Source organism: Leopardus geoffroyi, chromosome C1, assembly GCF_018350155.1.
Source record: "Leopardus geoffroyi isolate Oge1 chromosome C1, O.geoffroyi_Oge1_pat1.0, whole genome shotgun sequence".
In the NCBI taxonomy this organism is placed as follows: domain Eukaryota; kingdom Metazoa; phylum Chordata; class Mammalia; order Carnivora; family Felidae; genus Leopardus; species Leopardus geoffroyi.
In genome coordinates this window covers 33,427,575-33,448,944 of record NC_059328.1, presented here as the reverse complement: position 1 = coordinate 33,448,944, position 21,370 = coordinate 33,427,575, and the positions used below count along the sequence as shown (strand labels likewise).

The 21,370-nt window shown below is 51.5% G+C and overlaps 1 protein-coding gene across 1 annotated transcript; it reads left to right on the top strand.

Annotated features, from left to right (window-relative positions):
* The first annotated feature begins 115 nt into the window (after positions 1-115).
* P3H1 (prolyl 3-hydroxylase 1) lies at positions 116-20,932 on the top strand. The gene is made up of 15 exons (XM_045476928.1): positions 116-646; positions 3,813-3,965; positions 5,769-5,958; positions 6,164-6,295; positions 7,567-7,706; positions 13,261-13,350; positions 13,648-13,700; positions 13,875-13,996; positions 15,814-15,941; positions 16,067-16,162; positions 16,582-16,732; positions 19,055-19,172; positions 19,548-19,623; positions 19,911-20,051; positions 20,469-20,932. Exons 1-15 carry the CDS (start codon positions 182-184, stop codon positions 20,601-20,603), a joined length of 2,190 nt encoding a protein of 729 aa, XP_045332884.1. The 5' UTR covers positions 116-181; the 3' UTR covers positions 20,604-20,932.
* The last annotated feature ends 438 nt before the right edge of the window (positions 20,933-21,370 follow it).

Below are 21,370 nucleotides of genomic sequence, written 5' to 3'. Positions count from 1 at the left end.
CTTAGGGAAAGCCAAAAAGGGTAGTGCAACGTTCGTGGGCATGCGCCGCCGGGCTTGGGAGGCGGGGCTCCACTCAGGGAAGGGGCGGGGAGGGGAGGGACGTGGTGGGCGGGGCTCCTCGGGGGTGGGACTCCGGCCTCCGTGGCGGGTGGCCGGCTGTCCCGTTAGGTCTGAGGCGGCAATGGCTGCACGCGCTCTGAGGCTGCTGACCACACTGCTGGCGATTGCCGCCGCTGCCTCCCGGGCCGAGGTCGAGTCCGAGACGGGATGGGACATGCCTGCGCCTGATCTGCTCTTCGCGGAGGGGACCGCGGCCTACGCGCGCGGGGACTGGGCTGGGGTGGTCCTGAGCATGGAGCGGGCGCTTCGCTCGAGGGCCGCCCTGCGCGCCCTTCGCCTGCGCTGCCGCACCCGGTGTGCCGCCGACCTCCCGTGGGAGATGGACCCCGACTCGTCCCCGAGCCTGGCGCAGGCCTCGGGCGCCGCCGCCCTGCACGACCTGCGCTTCTTTGGGGGCCTGCTGCGTCGTGCCGCCTGCCTGCGCCGCTGCCTCGGGCCGCCGGCCGCCCACTCGCTCAGCGAGGAGCTGGAGTTGGAGTTCCGCAAGCGGAGCCCTTACAACTACCTGCAGGTCGCCTACTTCAAGGTGCAGACCTGTCCGGCCCTGGGCGGCAGGGATCCTTCTGGGCGTGGTTGCAGATGACCCGGGCGAACCTGGGGGGCCGGGGAAGTATCCGCGGAGAGGGAAGGTGGCCTCCTGGCCGGGGAGCTCTCCTCGGACCCAGGGAGAAGAGGGACCCTGCCGGAAGACCTGCTACGCCAGGTTCGCATAGGCAGATGGTAACCCCAAAGGTCCAGCGTGGGGTTAAGGCACGACCAAGCAAACCTTGGCCTTGTATTCCCCGGGAGGCCTCCTAGAGGGAACTAAAGCGGCAGCTTGGGTCTCTCATCCGGATTTCATTGTAAGTGTCCGAGTGAGAAGCTAGGACCTTTCTGCAATATCTTCCTTCCGGTTCGTTGTTCAGTGATGCTTTTCCTGCCACACGATTACTGCAGCTCTCTTTCAGGACGTGAGTTTGCCACGTCGCCAGTAGGGGCTGTCTAGCCACTAAGGCTGTGGGGGGACCCTCTGGCTATTGTCAGGTTTTCAAAGAAAATGAGTATTTTTAGGAATTCCAGAGTGGCTTAAGACCAAGTGTATACATGGATTTGGAGCGTCCCTGGCTTGCGTGGTGGTGGTGGTGGTGATGATAGCCAGCACATTGTTCCAGACACTATTTTAAGAACTTTGTGTTTATTGATTTATTTGCCCAGATCTTGTCAATATCCTGTAAGGTAGGTGCTATTATTAGACCCATTTTACTGGGGGGAAACAAAGAAGGAGGAGCTGTGCTGCATATTTATTATATCCATAGTTTCACAGACCTTCAATTCCACCTAAAGAGAGACTTAAGAGAACTGTGGAGACCAGACCTCCACCTCTCCACAAGCATTTTGCTTACACAATTCTGTTCCCTTCCTCCTTGTTACTTGCGAAAGTACTGTATTTGAAACCAAAATAAGTGGGTCATGTCTTCGGTCGTGTCACTTAACAGCACTTTCTAAAATTCTTTGAGAAATGTTTCCTGAATACCTACTACATTCCAGTTCTTGTACAGGTCATTAAAATGCTTAACTTTACACTGTTTTGTTTCCTATCGCTTCCCTATTAAGAATCACTATAGAAGAGGCTAAAAAAGGTATGTACATAGGGCTGTGGGAGCACAAAGGAGGGAGAACCTAGCTTTGTCTCAGAGAAACCAGGGAGACTAAAAGAAGAGTTGACAATTGAGGTGAGTCCTAAATCTCACTAGAGGAGAGGAAGAATGGCCATTCCAGGTAAAGTGAGGCCAGACTCAGAAGAGAATTCTGCAGGCTTCAGGAGCCAGTGTCAGGTTTTAGAATGCTATTTCTGGAAGGTGGAATAAGCCTTGGGAGAAGGAGAAAGAGGTGGTGGGGCTAACCATTAGGAGATGAGTGTGGGTTGTCCACACGAGAGAAGGAAATTAGGTGCCTTGGTGCTTAGTAAAGTAGGACTGGGGGTGGAGAGAGAAGATAAGAGAGAACGAGAAAATGCACGAGCAATGTAGAAAGATAACAGTGGGAGAATAAATCCATAAAGGGGACAGGCGTGGGAGAAATTCTAATTGTACAATTAACAAAACAGGTACAGAGATGGCGATTATTGACCCTAGGTTACCTAGCTATTTTAGGGTCAGAGCCAGGGCCAACTCCTTATCTAATGTGCATTTACTAGTTCTGATGGTAAGAGGAAAAGGAAAAAATTTTTAGGATATTGATTATACCAGCTAACATTTATTGAGCGTTTCGTATGTGCCCAGCTCCATGTATTAGAAGCTGCAGGTATATCACCTTGTGTAACATTCTCAACAACCCTGTGAGTTAGTGAGTGCTATCTGCAGATGACAGATTAGGGAACTGAATTTAGAGAGTAAACTTTAAGTGACTTATCTAAAGCCCCAGCAAGTGACTAATTAAACCTAGCTTTGTCACAGATCTGTCTGACACTTAAGCCCATGTTAATCATTAGATCATCAGTGATTTATTTTAGCTTCTACATAGGAAACTGTGTAACACTGATATGCTTGAGTCCATTGCTATGGGCATTACTGTGGCATGTAGCACGATTTTTTCTCCTCAGGTTTCAATATAACCACTTGCTTTAACCTCATGAGCCCCAGGCTTTGAGTCAGAAGATGCCATGTCTGGATTTTGTATAAGACCTTAGGATTTTTCAGTCACTCATCTTTTCCTTGAATGTGTCAAAAACACTTGATTATATTTTATGCAAGAAAAAGAAAAGTATCTTCTAGGGAAATCCTTAGACACGGCGTCATTGTTAACTGTTCTTTCTCCTCTACTACTAAATTCTTGAAGCATTACACATTTTTCAGCTCAGTTGCCACATCTGAATCTTGAGAGTATATTATTTGGGCAGTCAATCTTCCATAGCATTCCCCCCACAATATGACCTTTGTTTAAAAATAGAATGTTTGGGGCGCCTGGGTGGCGCAGTCGGTTAAGCGTCCGACTTCAGCCAGGTCACGATCTCGCGGTCCGTGAGTTCGAGCCCTGTGTCAGGCTCTGGGCTGATGGCTCGGAGCCTGGAGCCTGTTTCCGGTTCTGTGTCTCCCTCTCTCTCTGCCCCTCCCCCGTTCATGCTCTGTCTCTCTCTGTCCCAAAAATAAATAAACGTTGAAAAAAAAATTTTTTTTAAATAGAATGTTTAGGGGTGCCTGGGTGGCTCAGTCGGTTAAGTGTCTGACTTCAGCCCAGGTCATGATCTCGCAGTTCATGGGTTCAGGCCCCGTGTTGGGCTCTGTGCTGACAGCTCAGAGCCTGGAGCCTGCTTTAGATTCTGTGTCTCCCTCTCTCTCTGCCTCTCCCCTGCTTGTTCTCTGTCTCTATCTCTCAAAAATAAGTAAACATTAAACAATATATAGAAATTTAAAAAATTAAAAAATAAATAAAAACAGAATGTTTACACTATTGAAGGTTTCACCTCCAATGATTTGGGGAACTGCTACGCCTGATTTGAGAAAGGCTAATTCTGCCCAGGGCTCTGTGCTCCTAATTTCTGGTATGTAGTTCCTGTAATAGGTGTGTTTTCTGCGGCTGGTAAGGTCTAGAGCATACTGTTTGAGTGGATGGCTCAGGAAGGCTGGGATTTCCTGTTTACCGTGGACTGTGCATTTGGACACAAACCTTCAGGGCTTGGATGTGAGGATTATGTTCTTGTGCTTTATTCTTAGATAAACAAGCTGGAGAAAGCAGTAGCAGCTGCACATACCTTCTTCGTGGGCAATCCTGAACACATGGAGATGCGGCAGAATCTGGACTATTACCAAACCATGTCTGGGGTGAAGGAGGCTGACTTCAAGGATCTTGAGGCCAAACCCCATATGGTGAAAAAAACTTTGTCCCTTTCTCTCTCTCTATTTTTATTATTTTTAATTTTTTTTTTTAATGTTTGTTTACTTTTGAGAGACAGAGCATGAACGGGGGAGGGGTAGAGAGAGAGAGGGGGAGACACAGAATCCGAAGCAGGCTCCAGGCTCCAAGCTGTCAGCACAGAGCCCGACGCGGGGCTCAAACCCATGAACCGTGAGATCATGACCTGAGCCGAAGTCAGATGCTTACCTGACGGAGAGCCACCGAGGCACCCCCCTCTCTCTTTTTTTATTAAAGTGACTTTTACTAGGCTTGTTTTCTGATTACAGAAGTAGTAAATGTTCATTGTACAACACTAGAAAAATGCAGATAAGTACAAAGGAGAAAGTAATCATCTATAATACTGCCATCTTAACAAAACCAGTAGTTCAGGGCATCTGGGTGGCTCAGTCGACTAAGCGTCCGACTTTGGCTCAGGTCATGATCTCACAGCTCATGGGTTTGATACCCGTGTCTGGCTCTGTGCTGACAGCTTGGAGCCTGGAGCCTGCTTTGGATTCCGTGTCTCCATTTCTCTCTGCCCGTCCTTGCTCACACTCTGTCTTTCTCTCTCTCTCTCTCTCTGTCTCAAAAATAAATAAACATTAAAAAAATTTTAAAAAAACTAGTAGTTCATATTTTAGCCTATTTTTAAAGTCTTCTATATCTTAATTCTTTTTAATGTTTATTTATTTTGAAAGAGAAAGAGAGCACAAGTCAGAGAAGGACAGAAAACGAGGGAGAGAGAGAATCCCAAGCAGGCTTCACACTGTCAGTACAGAGCCAGATCCAGGACTTGATCCCACAACCCATGAGATCAGGACCTGAGCCAAAACCAAGAGTTGGATGCTTAACCAACTCGGCCCCCAGGCACCTCCACTATATCTTAATTTCTTAACCTAATTCGGTATCATGTTGTATACGTATTTTTCAAAATCCTTTTTGAACTAACACTATATCATGAGGCTTCTCTCATGGCTTCAGATTTTCTTTGAAAATACAATTTTTAATGGTTGCATGACAGTCCATTTTTTGCATAATTGTATTAATCTGTGTAGGTTTTTGCTTTCACTACAATAAGTGGTGCAGTGTTCCTTGATGATCTTATTCTATTTGTTTAGCAGAAATCCATGTCCCACAAGAGATATTATCTGTGATGCTAATAGCATTTTGTAAAGAGCTTATGTTCTCTTAAGTTTTAATAGTTTAGAAATAGAGATATTAGAAACAAACAATACCGAAATGACTTTAAAAGTAAATTGTGTACATCAAATACGTTATACAACTACACACAGTTTGTGTGTGTGTGTGTGTGTGTGTGTCTTAGTGACTCTGTGGCAAATGAAAATTGCTGTACACGAGAATGGGAGCTATGTGTCACAGATAGCAAAACCCATTCTACAGTCATCTGCAGCCCACATCACCCCTTATGCTGGAAAGGTTGCTACCATCGGCACCGACCTCATTCTAGCATCTAAGAGTTCTTTTTCATTAAATCTTTATTTTGAACACTATTATCCCTATAGAAAAGTACAAGAAAATTGCAGCGAACTCCCGTGTATCTTTTATCGAGATTGAGTTAAATGCTTTGGAGTGTCCAGAGAAACCTGTGAAGGCCGTTTACGAAAGGCCTCCACTGGGTAGCAGCCACCGTTTTGTGTCCCTAACCCGAGGCAGGCCATGAGGACGCAGGTGCAGGTGGCCAGAGGTGGGGGTGGGGGCACGAGGGCCGGGGGCTGGGTGCGGCCCGCAGTTGAGTCCCCCCTTCCTCCCAGTAGCACGAGTTCCGGCTGGGAGTGCGGCTCTACTCGGAGGAGCAGCCCCACGAAGCCGTGGCCCACCTGGAGGCGGCGCTGCGAGAGTACTCGGTGGCGGACGCGGAGTGCCGCGCACTCTGCGAGGGGCCGTACGACTATGACGGCTACAACTACCTGGAGTACAACGCGGACCTCTTCCAGGCCATCGCAGGTGCGCGGCCCCGGGCCTGCCCTCGCCTGCCGCCCGGGGGCTCCCGGGGCCACGGGTTGACGATGCGCACACGGCGTCTTCCGCCTCAATCCCCGCCGTCTGAGGATGGGCCTGAAAGTTCCCTTCTCTTGAACGTGTTCATCTTCACCAGAATTTGAATCCTGAAGGTCGACCTGATGGTTACTACCCCTCTGATTCCTTTCAGATCATTACATCCAGGTCCTGAGCTGTAAGCAGAACTGCGTCACGGAGCTGGCTTCCCACCCAAGCCGAGAGAAGCCCTTTGAAGACTTCCTCCCATCACATTATAATTATCTGCAGTTTGCCTACTATAACAGTAAGACCGACTTTCTTCCTTCTCTGCTGCTTTTCAGTAGAATGCCCAAAGCAAGGTAGGCAGGGACGATGGCCCCTGTGCTGCTTCAACATGTTTGGCTTCTCACTGTGACTCTGGGAGGCACCCAGCCAGGTGACCCCTGGGTGCTTTGTGACAAGGGACTGGCCCCAGGAGCCGAGGCCAGCAACCGGCAAAGCTGGGAGAGGACCTAGGTAGGACCTCTCTCCTCCCTTCTATAACATTTATAACCTGATTTCCCATCTGAATTAAGGTAGAGCAAAGGCAAGGGTATATACTACCATTACTGCCATTTAAACCAGTTCACAGGACATTTTCCAGCCCTTCTCCCTAGGAGAGTGCTGATGCTCCGGGCAGGGGACTGCCAGTATCCAAACAAGCAGCAATGAGCAGATCCTTCCTGAGTTCCTTCTGTGTGCTAAGCATCACCACACACTCAAGAGTATAAAGTGTTTATTTATTTTTCTTTTTTTTTAGAAGATAGGCATCTAGTGTTTTGTTTTGTTTTGTTTTTTAATTTTATTTATTTTAAGAAATCTCTACGGGCTTGAACACACGACCCTGAGATCAAGAGTCGCATGCTCTTCTGACTGAGCCAGCCAGGCGGCCCGAGTATAAAATGTTTATTAGTTGAGTTGGGGAGACCAACACATGTGCATGAGAACTGTCCTGTCAGAGAGGCAATCTGCTATTGGTCTGTCCCCATCTTCTGAAAATCTGTAGGGAAAAGAAGGTAGGAAGATGGGAATATTCGTGAAATTGGTCTCATGTGAGGGTAGTGTTTATTTATGAAATGTTAAAGATGTGGGCATTCAACATTAGGCAGGCCTGAGGGGCGGCTCAGGTCATGCTCTCACAGCTCATGAGTTCAAGCCCCGTGTCAGGCTCTGTGCTGAAGCTCAGGGCCTGGAGCCTGCTTCAAATTCTGTGTCTCCTTCTCTTTCTGCCCCCCACCCTCATTCATGCTCTCTCTCTCTCTCTCTCTCAAAAATAAATAAAACATTTAAAAAAATTTTTTTAAACATTAGGCAGGCCTGAGGATGTTGAGCATCTTAAATCAATTCTATATTCTGTATTTATGTAACTTCTGTTCTTATTCTAGAATTCCCCCCTCAGATCAAGCAGCTGTGTTAGGTAGCAGGGCCATCTTGTGTGTCATCACCGCCTCGAGCTGCACTGAGACTCGGCATCAGTGGTTCCTGGTACCCAGGATTAGACCCTTTCTTCCCAGCCGTCTTTTTTTTGCTCTGCAGTTGGGAATTATACACAGGCTATTGAATGTGCCAAGACCTACCTCCTCTTCTTCCCCAACGATGAGGTGATGAACCAGAATCTGGCCTACTACACAGCCATGCTTGGAGAAGAACCAGCCAGATCCATTGGCCCCCGTGAGGTGAGAGATTGCCTTAGTTCTGGCAGCTTCGAGCCGAACCCAGACCAGAGGGCAGAAGGGGGTGGGGGGGGGTGCGGTCTGGCACTGCTTGGACAGGGAACAGCCTCTCTCGGTGCGATCAGGGCCCCGAAGTCTGTTGTCTGAGTCGTAAAAGAAAAACAGAATTGCAGTGCGGGCACCCCTTTTCCCCTTTCTTGGCACCTCTGCTTTGAGACTTGATACTGTTTGGCCAACATCTATCGTTTTTTTACTTCAAGCTAAACTCTTTTTTCACTCACCTATTTTCTTGCCTCCGTTTCCTCCCTGTCCCTTCTTTCTGCCATTGTGTGAGCTGAGTTCTCCCTCTCTCAGCACTATGCCCGACTCCCTCCCAAGCAGACCCAGTGACCAAAGTGAAACTTTCTGACATGTTCAGTGGTCATTTCTAGGTGGTGGATTATTTCTAGGTGGTGGAATATGGGTGATGTTTGTATCTTGCCCATTTATATTTTCTAAATTCCCTTCAGCAAATGGTATTATTTTTGCACTTAGAAACATAGAAAGTTCTCTGTTGTTTTTTTTTTTTTAACATTTATTTATTTTTGAGACAGAGAGAGACAGAGCATGAACAGGGGAAGGGCAGAGAGAGAGGGAGACACAGAATCGGAAACAGGCTCCAGGCTCTGAGCTGTCAGCACAGAGCCCGACGCGGGGCTCGAACTCATGGACCGTGAGATCATGACCTGAGCCGAAGTCGGCCACTTAACCGACTGAGCCACCCAGGCGCCCCGAAAGTTGTTTTTAAACTTAGTGAAACGTGATACTATGATCCTTGATATTTTCACATACGCCTTGCACACGCCCTGGACCCTCTTCTTGAGCCCAGAACGGTGAGTTGTATTTGAAGTCACTAGTCTGGGCTCAAGCACCTGCTCCTCTAGTTACTAGCTGTATAAACTTCTTCATGTCGTGTGGGATCTCAGGCACATGGCATGGCCCCTCTGAGTCTCGGGTTTTCCTTCCATAGAATGGGATTGTGGTTCTTACTCTTTCTTTAACACAAGATGGGCGTGAGGGTCAGATGACATACTGAGTATAAATGCACTTTGCAAGCCAACAGGCACAAATATCTCCCAGGTGTTTTGTGGACAGGTAGCATCACGAGGGCCCTACTGATGGTATATGACACAAGCAGCCAGTGGCCGGTTTCCTCACCTCTTACCTCAGCCATCTCTTGAAATCGGGGGTGGCCTGTCACTGCAGGAGCGATCCCTGGTTTCAGAAGAGGAGAATGAGTGAGACTTAGGACGGCGAGCCTGTCGCCTGTGTCCTGCTGGCTCCTCTCAAACAAACCCCGTCTACATACTGTGTAAAAGTAACTTTGGACCAGTTTTTCAAACAGATGCCAAAAGCTACTGTTACTCTAGAGGCAACCCATTTGCTTATGCACCAAATCTCTGGGACAGATGTAGGGAGTGCAAAAGCAAGCACACTCCTGCACCGCTAGTGGTTCTGTCGGTGGGACTGTTCGTTTAACTGGCGATTCTACCGCCAGAGATTTGGCCCGCAGCAGAGTTGCCCCGGTATGCAGAGGTAGACAGGCACAGATACGCATCAGAACCTTGCCACTGAAAGCAACCAACTGAACCACGCTAAATGCCGTCAGTTTGGGAACTGTCTACGTAAATGGCAGTACATCTGTTCAATGGTATACAAGACATCTGTCCTATTGCATGAGCAGATTACTATGCACCACTGTGAAATTGTCTCCATGAGACTGTTTTAGGTAAGGAAAACAAAAGAGATCTGTAGTTATATTCTATCCTATTTGTGTTTTTTAAAACACATAGGTATTTTTTAAACTGTACACTTTTTAGACAGATTGATGAGAAATTGTTCGTCAAATTACCCCCAAGGAATGGGCCTACAGGTCCTGGGTAGGGAGAGAGACCAAAATGTTTGTATTTATGGCTGTTGGCACTTTGTGGATTTCTTATAGCTACACATGTGGGATTTTTAAAATATTTATTTATTTTGATGGGGTGCCTGGGTGGCTCAGTTGGTTGAGTGCCCAACTTTGGCTCAGGTCATGATCTCACAGTTCGTGGGTTTGAGCCCCACGTCGGGCTCTGTGCTGACAGCTCAGAGACTGCTTCGGATTCTGTGCTTCCCTCTCTCTCTGCCCCTCCCCTGCTCACACTGTATCTCTCTCTCAAAATAAATACACATTAAAATTTTTTTTAATATTTATTTATTTTGAGACAGAGAGAGAGAGGAGAGGCAGGGAGAGAGAATCCCAAGCAGTCTCCACACTGTCAGCACAGAGCCCAACATGGGGCTCAGTCCTATGAACCGTGAGATCATAACCTGAGCTAGAGTCACTATAATGTATTACTTTCGTGTCTTTTTGAATGCCATCTAAATTTTTTTAATGTTTACTTTTGAGAGAGAGAGAGACAGCACAAGCAGGGGAGGGGCAGAGAAAGAGGGAGACACAGAATCTGAAGCAGGGTCCAGGCTCTGAGCTGTCAGCACAAAGCCTGACACGGGGCTCGAACCCACAAGCCGTGAGATCACGACCTGAGCTGAAGTCAGACACTTAACCGACTGAGCCACCCAAGTGCCCCTTGAATGCCATCTAAAGCACAACCTTAGGGCACTGATGATACAGAAAGGCATTTAATCCAAAATTTACAGAATACCGTAGTAAATCTAATAGTGGATACATATGCAAGCTGTAGTGGAATCATGGAAGAGAAATAATCGACTGGGCCGCCTGGGTGGCTCAGTCCGTTGAGCATCCGATTGTTGATTTTGGCTCAAGTCACGATCCCAGGGTCATGGCATCGAGACCTGCATTGGGCTTCATGCAGAGTGTGGACCCTGCTTCAAATTTTCCCTCTCTCTCTCTCTCCCTCTCCCCTTCTCCCCTGATGATGTGCCCTCTCTCGCTCTCTCAAATCGAAAAAAAAAAAGGAAATAATCGACTGACAAGTCATGGAAGGCTTCACAAGAGGAAGTGCCGTTGACATTTGGTTTTAAAAGCCTTCAGCAGGTGAATGAGGCAAGGAAGGGCCTTTTAGATGAAGAACAGCACGTGCAAACAACCTGGACGATTGTCCCACATAAATGGAAGATGATACTGGGGAGTTACAGACAACGAGGCCTGGGAAGGTCAGATTTTGAAGGATCTTGAGTGCCTTCCCAGGACCTTGGCCTCTATTCCATAAGGCAGACAGTGGTGGGTGCACGAAGGGATTTAAACAGTAGCCCGACCAGCTGAAACGGTGCAAGGCTCAGAACAGGAAGAAGCTAGAAGCAGGAGACCAGTACAGGGTTACAGTGGCAAGGCAGAGGGGGGCTGCTGGGCCGAGGGAGGCAGTGGCTGGAGGAAGGAACTCGCTAGGTGGAATAGGAGGCGGCGATGGCAGAATGGTTCACTGCTCCATCTTACCATCGAATTAGAACCAAACTTCCAGCTTTGGAGATACATGAGTGGTACTGCCTACCTAACTCAGGTACATACAGGTGGAGCAGGGCGCTTTCCTCACAGGTCTGCCCTGTCTGTACTCCAGCCCCAGGTAGCTAAATTCTCCCCTGTTCACCAGGAGAAGGAGGCAGAGAATGAGGCAGTAGCCAACTTCCCATTGTGGCTGTTGCGGAGCTTGCTGTTGAAAATTACCACTCTTCCGATGTGTGTGGCATTTAGTCTGAAAAATTCTTCCACAGCTTTTGTTTCATTTGATTCTCATATGGTGAGGTAGGGCCACCAGCTTGCCCTGAAGGAAAAAAAGCAAGGTTCTTCCTTCCTGGCTCTGGAATCCCGAGTCTCTAATAGAAATAACCCTTCCCGGGGCGCCTGGGTGGCTCAGTCGGTTAAGTGGCCGACTTCGGCTCAGGTCATGATCTCACGGTCCATGAGTTCGAGCCCCGCGTCGGGCTCTGTGCTGACAGCTCAGAGCCTGGAGCCTGTTTCAGATTCTGTGTCTCCCTCTCTCTGACCCTCCCCTGTTCGTGCTCTGTCTCTCCCTGTCTCAAAAATAAATAAAACGTTAAAAAAATTAAAAAAAAAAAAGAAATAACCCTTCTCTTGCGATCCCCTCTCCTGTGGAGACCCGACCTTGTAGTTGTCCTCTTTGGCCACTAGGTGGGGACCGTCTCATTTGAGAGGGTGCTGCTTCAGGTGCCTTTGTCTTGTTCAGTTAAGACCCTTTTCCCTCCACTTATAGTCGTATTAGTGAGTTTGGAGCAGAGGGAGAAAATAAACCACTTTTAACTAGAACTTTCCTTTCTGGAAAGAAGGTAACTAGCATTTGCTGAGCCCTGTCCCAGGCCACGCACTGTGCTGTGTGGTTCACACCCATCATCTCATTTAATCACCGCAGCAGCCCTGGTAGGGGGCGCTATTCTCCCACATTACAGATGAGAACATTCTGGCTCCAGGAGATGGGCTGACTCACACAGTGGCCTGTGGCTGGTGGTGGTGACCCGGTTCTGGCCCTGCGTTACCCCAGGGCTGGCACAGTTCCTGTCTCATAGCTGATATTCCACAAATCATTGCCGAGTGAATAAACATAGGAGTGGGATTTGCTTCCTAGGAGCCTCATAGAGCTGTGGGAGAGGGTTAAATGGGAGAACGCACCTAGCTGGGTATCTAGAACTTGGTGAACCACTTAAACTCCTTAGGAGAAAATTTCCATCTCCCCGTTGGGTAAATATGATAGATGATGTAGAACTCATTGATGTCTTGTTAACACTTTCCTTACTCCCCTCATCTTTTCTTTCAATTGATGGTGTCTTCTTTTTCTTTTTTTTCTTTTCCTCCTTCTGCTGCTTGGAGGCTAGCAGGGCACCTAGGGAGAGATGTGACCCTGGAAGGTACTTAGTTTCTCTGCCCTGGGTAAGCCCTCTCTGTGAGCACGTGTGGGGAGGGCCGGAAGGCCAGACCCTGCTGTTGTAGCTGCAGCCGTGGGACTCCGGGAGGGATCCGGTCTGCTCAGAGTCTGAGAGGAGGCAGCGGCCTAACCAAAATCACGTGGGCTTCAGGATTGGGAAGACCTGGGTCTGAATGTCGGTCCCTGCTCCATTTCCTATAGTGTCACCTTAAACAAGTCACATATCCCCTCTGCTCCTCAGCGTCTTTGTCTCTAAAATGAATACTGTCAACTTCAAAGGTGGCTGTAAAGGTTAAGTGATAACACATGGGTCACGGAGCACCGAGGTCTCCTGCCTCAGCATTGAACCCCTATGAAAGTCCAGAAAGAGCTCTCCTTCTTTGAGGAATATTTCCCCATCTCCTGAGAATCATCAGATTTCCTGTCTCAGAGATTTAAATGGGGGGAAGCAGGGGGCCTTATGCCACCCTCAGAGGCGTTGCTTGCGCCAGGCCAGAGGAACCCGGAGCACAGAGGTGCCGGAGAACAGACACACTAGTACTAGTGGGAGTGGGAGAAGAGTCTCGGGTCACGCAGGGAGCAACAGCGCAGAATGTGGGGTTGGACTCCCCCCTCCCCACCCCTGCTGCAGAGCTAACAGGACTGAGTTCCAGGGCCTTCCTTCCACTCCTTTTCCTCAGAGTGCCCGGGAGTACCGACAGCGCAGCCTGCTGGAGAAAGAACTGCTCTTCTTCGCTTACGATGTTTTCGGAATTCCCTTTGTTGACCCGGTGAGCCAGGATGCAGGAGCTGGGGGTGAGGGGGCTAGCTGTGTGACTCTGGGCAAAAACCATCAGGGGCCTGAGCCAGACATGGGATCTGTGAAACCTGTGGACGAGAGGCAGAGGAAGACAAAGGGGAGTTCTGGGCAGCCAGGGGTGACTCCGGCTCCCACACCTCGCTTTACCTCCTGAGAGGAGGCAGGCGATGAGGCGGGTCCTCCCGTAGGCCCTAATCTACGCACGGAGACCTTGGAGGAGGATGCAGGTCGCTCTACAGTGTTGATCTTTCTCCTGATCTGCTTTTAGGATTCATGGACTCCAGAAGAGGTGATTCCCAAAAGATTGCAAGAGAAACAAAAGTGAGGCCCCTGAAGAAACTGCATGGCTGGACCGGCCTGATGAGGCACTCGAGGCTTCCTGAGCCCAGGCAGATGTGAACTCCTGGCAGGGGGGTGGGCTGGTCCAGGCTGGGAGGCTGGGGTGGGAGCCAGGGCGGCCCCAGAACACAGTGCTCAGGGTGGCCGTGCTCACAGGTCCGAAAGGGAAACAGCCGTCCGCATCTCCCAGGAGATCGGAAACCTCATGAAGGAGATTGAGACCCTGGTGGAGGAGAAGACCAAGGAGTCGCTGGATGTGAGCAGGCTGACCCGGGAAGGTGAGAGGTCAGAGCCTGGGGGTCTGCGGCTGTCATGTATGCAGCAAGCTGGTGTCCCTGCGCTAGCTGACCAGCCTCAGGACCTGTGCCAGGCTTAGCCTCGCCTGGTGCCCTTTTTAACTCACCAGGACTTCCACCCAGAAGGGGCACTGACGATTGGTCTTTGGTTAAGAGATAGGATTCCTGTTGTCACTGCAACGCTGGTTCCGCTCACTGCAGTCAGTGTTTACAGCACAGACCTCATCCTGTCCCCCCCCACACACACACACCGCTTCCATCATGTACCCTGTTACCAAGCCTCCAGATCCGAGGGCTCTGCCCCCGTGCCTGCCCCCTCCAACCTGCACTGAAACTGCTTTTCCTCACCTGTCTCCCTAGGCCTCTCCTCTCCCGGTGCTGCAGGCCCCGGTGCTGTCAGAGCACTCCTGTCCCTCCTTGGTCTGTCCTTCCCCTCCCCCACCACGTGGCTAGACCAGTCTTCCAAATACAAGGACCTTGCCCCTACCCACCCTGCCTGCGCCTTTCACCTCATGTTGAGCTCTTCCCCTGCTTATACCTTCTGTTCATCTGCCAGCCTGTCTCTCCTCCCAGGGCCCGCCCATCATCTCTGTCCACAAAGCCTTTCTTAAACTCCCAGCCCTGAGGATCCCCTCCGTCTTCCTTTTGAGCTTCCTTGGCAGCCTTCTCTGTGCTTGCACGAGGTCTGCCCGTGTGCATAATTGTTGGAAGAGGTGCCACCTTCAGGTGTGAGACCCGCGGGGGCCGGGCACACAGTGCAGCCTCAGTAAATAGATGGAATTGAATTGCGTCTCCAGTGGGTCCCCAGCATGGAGGGAGGCCACAAGAAATAGAAGAGAAGGTTGGCCTTTGCTCTGCTGTGGCTTAAGTTGACAGTGGTTAATTTAACAAGATTAGCATATGAAAAGAATTGGCGCCGCATTCCTTCGTTTTCACTCTATTGTTTCTTTGGATCCTCATAACTGCCTGGGGGGTGGGTTGGGCAGATGGAAGTCCCCATTGTAAATAAATACCGCTGCTGCTGGTGACAATGATGTGATGGGAACTAAAGTTTCAAGCATTAACTATGTGCCAGGGATTGTGCTCGTTTTTTTGTTTTTGTTTTTGTTTTTTGAAACGGGGCGGCTAGTTTAGCTGCTCCCCTTTAAAAAAAATTTTATGTTTATTTTTGAGAGAGAGAGAGAGACAGAGTGTGAGTGGTGGAGGGACAGAGAGAGAGAGAGAGAGAGAGAGGGAGATGCAGAATCAGAAGCTGGCTCCAGGCCCTGAGCTGTCAGCACAGAGCCCAACGCAGGGCTTGAACTCACAAACTGTGAGATCATGACCTGAGCTGAAGTCAGACGCTTAACTGACTGAACCACCCAGGCGCCCCTGTGCTAGGTTTTTAATTTGCCTTGTTGTTCTCTGACATCAAACAAGCATCAGACTTAGGTAGATGCTATTTTCCAGATGAGGAAATTAGAGCTCAGGGAGGTTAAGTAACTTGCTAAGGTCACACAGCTAAGCATGTTCTTTCTGATTCTGGGGCTCATGGTCTTAGGAATGTGTTGGTGATGTTTCCTTATTGGCAAAGGCCCAAGAACCAACAACTGTTTGGGAGGGGAGCCAGGACTAGCACTTGGCTCTTCTGTCTTGTCAGCTCCAAGTTCTGTCCTCCTGGCCACCCCACCTTTGGAAGTGACCGAGTACGAGGTTTCTCTGGCGACCTGGAAACACCTGGAATTTCTATTCCCATCCAATGGAGTGTGTCTGGACAGAACTGCTGCAGGTCTCAGCCCAGTCTCATGACTGCTTTGCAGGTGGCCCCCTGCTCTACGAAGGCATCAGTCTCACCATGAACTCCAAAGTCTTGAATGGTTCCCAGAGGGTGGTGATGGATGGTGTCATCTCCGATGATGAGTGCCGAGAGCTGCAGAGACTTACCAACGTAAGGGAAACCCGGTGACCGCGCCTTCACCCCAAGGCCCAGCCTCCCCTGCACCAGTGCCCCTCACTGCTCACCCTTAACCACCCCAGCTGCCCTGTCTACGTCCTGTGTTTTGGGCCTTGTAGGCAGCAGCGACCTCAGGAGATGGCTACCGGGGTCAGACCTCCCCACACACCCCCAGTGAAAAGTTCTATGGAGTCACTGTCTTCAAGGCCCTCAAGGTAAACCCAATACTCAGTGTTCTAGAGTGTGGGGGATGGGGAGAGGGGACGCTCAGGCTTTGGGAGAGGGGAGAGTTGGGGGTGGAGGCAGGAAAGGTGAAGGTGTCTGCCTGTCACAGGATGAATTAAGTTGAGGGAGGTGGACTGTTGAGTCCTGGCTAGTAAACTCAGTGTGATCAGAGCGAGGCAGCAAGACTGACCGGTGTCCAGAGCCAGGAGAGTGCTTTCTGAAGGGCTGCACAAACTGTTCATAAAGAGACGGGTGGAGGAGGGGCGGGTGTAACACTGGGGGGCCGTTGTGCGTGGGTGCAGCGTTGGCACTTTGGGCGAGGGACAGGGAGGGGGGCCTGTTGCCTCGGTGGGTCCCGTCAGCCCACAGACGGGCGTTCAGGGCAGCCGACCACTGGTCTCCTTGGCAGCTGGGACAGGAAGGGAAGGTTCCCCTGCAGAGCGCCCACCTGTACTACAACGTGACCGAGAAGGTGCGGCGCGTCATGGAGTCCTACTTCCGCCTGGACACCCCCCTCTACTTCTCCTACTCCCACCTGGTGTGCCGCACCGCCATCGAAGGTGGGCCTTCTCCATCCCTGCCGCTCTCACTGCACACGCTCTGTGCCCTGGCATTGGTGCCGAGGACGTGGGGAGGAACAGGACAAGGTCCTTTTCATCCTAGTTGGGGAACCAGAAAGTGGCAGCCCAGTGCGATCAGTGCAGCCCAGGAAGTTACAGTCAACTGGGAGGACAGGAGGGCTTCCCAGAGGAGGTGATGACAGTTGTGCAGGATGAATAGGAGCTGTGGAGTGCGCAGGTGATGAGAGGTTGTTTAAGCCAGAGAGAACAGCATGTGCAAATGAGGACAGGCATTGGACAACCTGGTGGTGGGGCTAAGAAAGTGGCCGTTTCTGGGGAGTGGGGGTGAAGTTGGGGTAGTCAGATAAGACCGGGGAGGCCTTCAGAAGCCAGATTATGGAGAACTACATTCAGGACTTGGTTTTCATCCTGTAGGCCATTGGTTCTCAGCAGTGGTGTTGGACGTACAGGGGTGTAGATCAATCATGAGCTAAGTTGCAAGTTCTCTGTCACCACATGTTAAATACCAAATCTGTGAGAGATCTAATTTTATAAATCAAGGAAAATTAAGGAGCACCCAGCTGGCTCAGTGAGAGCGTACAACTCTTTTTTTTTTTTTGAGAGAAAGAAAGAGTGCACAAGTGAGGGAGGGGCAGAGAGAGGGAGAGAGGAGAATCCCAGAGGGAGAGAAAATCCCACATATGCTCCGCACTGCCAGCACAGAGCCCAAAACTCAAGCTCACCCAATGCGGGGCTTGAACTCACAAACCGTGAGGTCATGACCTAAGCCAAAGTCAGATGCTTAACTGACTGAGCCTCCCAGGAACCCCAAGCATGCAACTCTTGATTGTAAGTTCAAGCCCTGCAGTGGGTATAGAGATTACTTAAAAATAAAATCTTTAAAACAAAACAAAAACCAAGTCAGAGCAGATTCAAGGTCATTCCTTGCCCACTCGCCCTCTCTTCTATCCCTTTTGCTGTCCTGAGGAGGGGTGAGGGATGGCCAGTGCCTGTGGAGGGGGGCGGGGGTCACACGTGGCCTACAGCTAGATCTGTCGTGCCACAGCCTTCAGAGGCTCTCCGCACTGATGCGCTGTGGCTAGGTGGTAGGGATTAGAGAGCTTTACTCCCCCCGGAAGGTTTGGATTTCTATCAAAATCTGGACACACCCAAAGGAATGTGTCAGATACACAACTATATGTGTCACGGCATCCCAAGCTGGGGGCATGGGCAGTGGGAAGCCGGGAAGAGTCATCAAGCAGGAAGGACTCGGTGAGACCTCTTTTTTACAAGGTTAGTTTTGCTGCTTTGTGTTGAGAGATTCGGAGGGCATGGATCAAGCCAGAGGGAGGAAAGCCGGTCAGCCGTGACCTGGGTGGGTGAGGACAAAGGCCTAGAGCTGGCAGGTGGTGTTGGGAGTAAAGAGAAGGGAAGACACGAGGGGGGTGTAGGAGGTGGAGGGACAGGGCCTGATGACTGGCTGCACAGGTGGGGACAAGTAGGAGGAATCTATGGTGACCTGACAGGGCCACCAGCCTGCTCAGGGCATGCCAGACATTTGCGCTGGGGGCGATGGCTCCGTGTGATGTGCGTGCTTGCCTGGCGTCCTAGAGTACGTGCCGTCTGTTCTCTTTCACGACCTTCCTCCTGCATGGCTCCTCCACCTGCAAAGCCCTACTGAGACTAACTCTTTACCTTTTGATTGATTGATTGATTGATTGATTGATTGAGAGAGAGAGGGAGAGGGAGACACAGAATCTGAAGCAGGCTCCAGGCTCCGAGCTGTCAACACAGAGCCCCACGCAGGGCTCGAACCCGCTAACCGTGAGATCATGACCTGAGCCAAAGTCAGACGCTCAACCGACTGAGCCACCCAGGCACCCTGCTAACTCTTTACCTTTGCTCCTATCTGTTCCCCCTCCATGCCGTCCTCACCTTGTCTCCCACTGCATATGGAGTCTCACCGTACCGTGCCTGCATCCTGCCACCCTCCTGACTCCTCATTTTTACTTACCTGGGGGTTCCTGTTTTGTATTGTGGCCAGAAAGCTGGGGTCGTGCAGCTCAGCCCAGGACCTGCCCCTTGGTTAGAGCCTCCTGACCCTACGTGCTGCACCTGTTTGCCCCACCAAGAACCTTCCTGGGAAACCTGCAGATTTGTCCTGGCCTCTGGGCTGGTGGCTGAGCCAGAGACCCCCCCCCTAGTTCATTGGCCATTTCCATAGACCCAGACACATTTGGGGAAGTACCCCCCCATGCCAACAGGAGAGCTGCAGTGTCTCCTGAGGTGTCCCCGCGTTAATGTGCGTTACCCCGGCCCCAGAGGCACAGGCTGAGAGGAAGGACAGCAGCCACCCAGTCCACGTGGACAACTGCATCCTGAACGCCGAGGCCCTCGTATGCATCAAGGAGCCCCCCGCCTACACCTTCCGGGACTACAGGTGACAGCTGTCCTCCTCCCCAACACACACGCACACGGAGCTGTGGGCCCAGCTGTCCCCAGAATCCAATGCCTATCCCCACGCCCTCTGGCTAGGAGGTCAGACAGTTAGGGAGTCATTCCAGTGTGGTGTCATGAGAAGGACAGCGGGTTCTCTGGAGTGAGGGTAGAGGGGTGGGAAGGCTGGGGTCATGTTTGAGGCTTCAGAGAAGGGTCTAGAAGGCTCTCTTTCCATGAAGCCATCCTCCAGCTGCTGGTTGAGAGCACCTGGAGATGAAGGAACTGGAGCTGTGGGTTGTTGAGGGAGGGGAAGGGAGGGGAAGGGAGGGGGGGAGGAGGAGGAGGCCCTTGGCAAGACACTGTCTGTTGTTCCCAGTGCTATTCTTTATCTAAATGGAGACTTCGATGGAGGAACCTTCTATTTCACTGAACTAGACGCCAAGACTGTGACAGTGAGTATGCCCTTGTCCCCATCCCTGGGAGACAGAAACGCCCAAGCACCATGGGCTCAGCGGCCAGGGCTCCCCTCCTCAAGCCGGGGGGGGGGGGGGGTGGGTGGCTTTGAGATGTGTCACCTACTCCTCTGAGTGGCCACCTCTCCAGCTCTGGTCTTTGGGAAACCAGGCTGAGGAACCACCCTTGATCCCGGACCCTGATGATCCCGTGTCCCTTCTGAAGACAGGTTACAGTCTGCATCCCATGTACCACCCCACCACCCCACACTTTGTGTTTCCTTCAGGCAGAAGTACAGCCCCAGTGCGGAAGGGCTGTGGGGTTCTCTTCAGGCACCGAAAACCCGCATGGAGTGAGGGCTGTCACCAGAGGCCAGCGCTGTGCCATCGCCCTGTGGTTCACGTTGGACGCCCGGCACAGCGAGCGGGTGAGAGCACTTGGTACCGCTGTGGTCTGTTCCTGGAAGGGCTCGGGTTCTGCTCCCACCTTCCCGTCTCATTGCCAGTGGCTTAGACATGACAAGAGTCCCAGGCCTCGAGTCCACAGAGGCCCCTCCCTCCAGCGATGTGTCACCGTGGCCACGTCTCCTTGTCCTCCCCGGCCCTTCTTCCTTACTTGTAAACGGGGCTGTAGGTCAGGGATGCCAGGACCGGGGACGGTCCTGGTGCTTGACTCCCTGGCTGGGCAGCACCCCAGCTGTCCGCCCAGAGAGGGGGAGCTGTTGGGAAGGAGAGGAGCTCAGAAGCCAGGGAGGAAGACTTTCTTGTTCTCGGGCGAGTAGCGCCTGAGAGAGGGGAGTGCCTGGTCCCGAGGCCTCTCTGAATAGGCGGGTCTGTCCTTGTAGGACAGGGTGCAGGCGGATGACCTGGTGAAGATGCTCTTCAACCCCGAAGAGATGGTCCTCCCCCAGGAGGGGCCCCCCCAGCCCGTCGAGGAGTCTCTCTCTGGCGTTGAGGCGGGGCGCAGGGATGAGCTCTGACAGCGTCCGGCTCACTGTGGGTGGGTGGCCAGACCCACCTGGAGTAAACGTCTGCACCCTGGACCGGCCGGCCCCTGGGGGCTGCGGAGCAGTGAGAAGGTTCCGTCTGCTGCCCGGCCAATGGGACCCTGCTCACGGCTATCCGCAGGGTGCTACTGCTCCCCGAAGTGGATATGGCAGGACGGCCCTCTCTCCTCTGGACCCGGCTGTGGGCTCAGGACGCAGGCCCCGAGCCGCCCCTGGAGGCCTGCACAGGCAGCCACATGACAGCACTACGGTATTTAAGTGTCTGTGTAGACAACCAAAGAATAAATGATTTGTGGGTTTTTTTTTTACTCAGTAGTTTATTCGGAGGGTAGAAATATGTCCACCTGCTGTAGAACTTTCACTTGATAAAGATTGCTCTGGGCAGGATACAGCTCCAGTGCCGTGTGGGGACGCCTGGCTCAGGGCCCGGCTCGGCCACTTCTTGTGCAGCCGTGGGCCAGACACTTAACCTCAGAGCTGTCATCCGTATAATGGGGACCCCGGTGCTAGCTCTGCCCACCTCCTGGCAGTTGTGTGGCCCGGGTTCGGTATCGGCTGTGACAGCACTTCGTACACTGGAATGCTCTGGATGAATGGTAGGGATTATTATTAATCCCTCTCTGGCAACGACCAGCTGGTCAGCAGTGCTCTGGCGTGATGCCTCCATGTCAGCCACATGCGTCCTGCTCTGCCGTCTGGCCTCAGAGTGTCCGTACCTCAGGGCCTTCGTGTGCAGGACA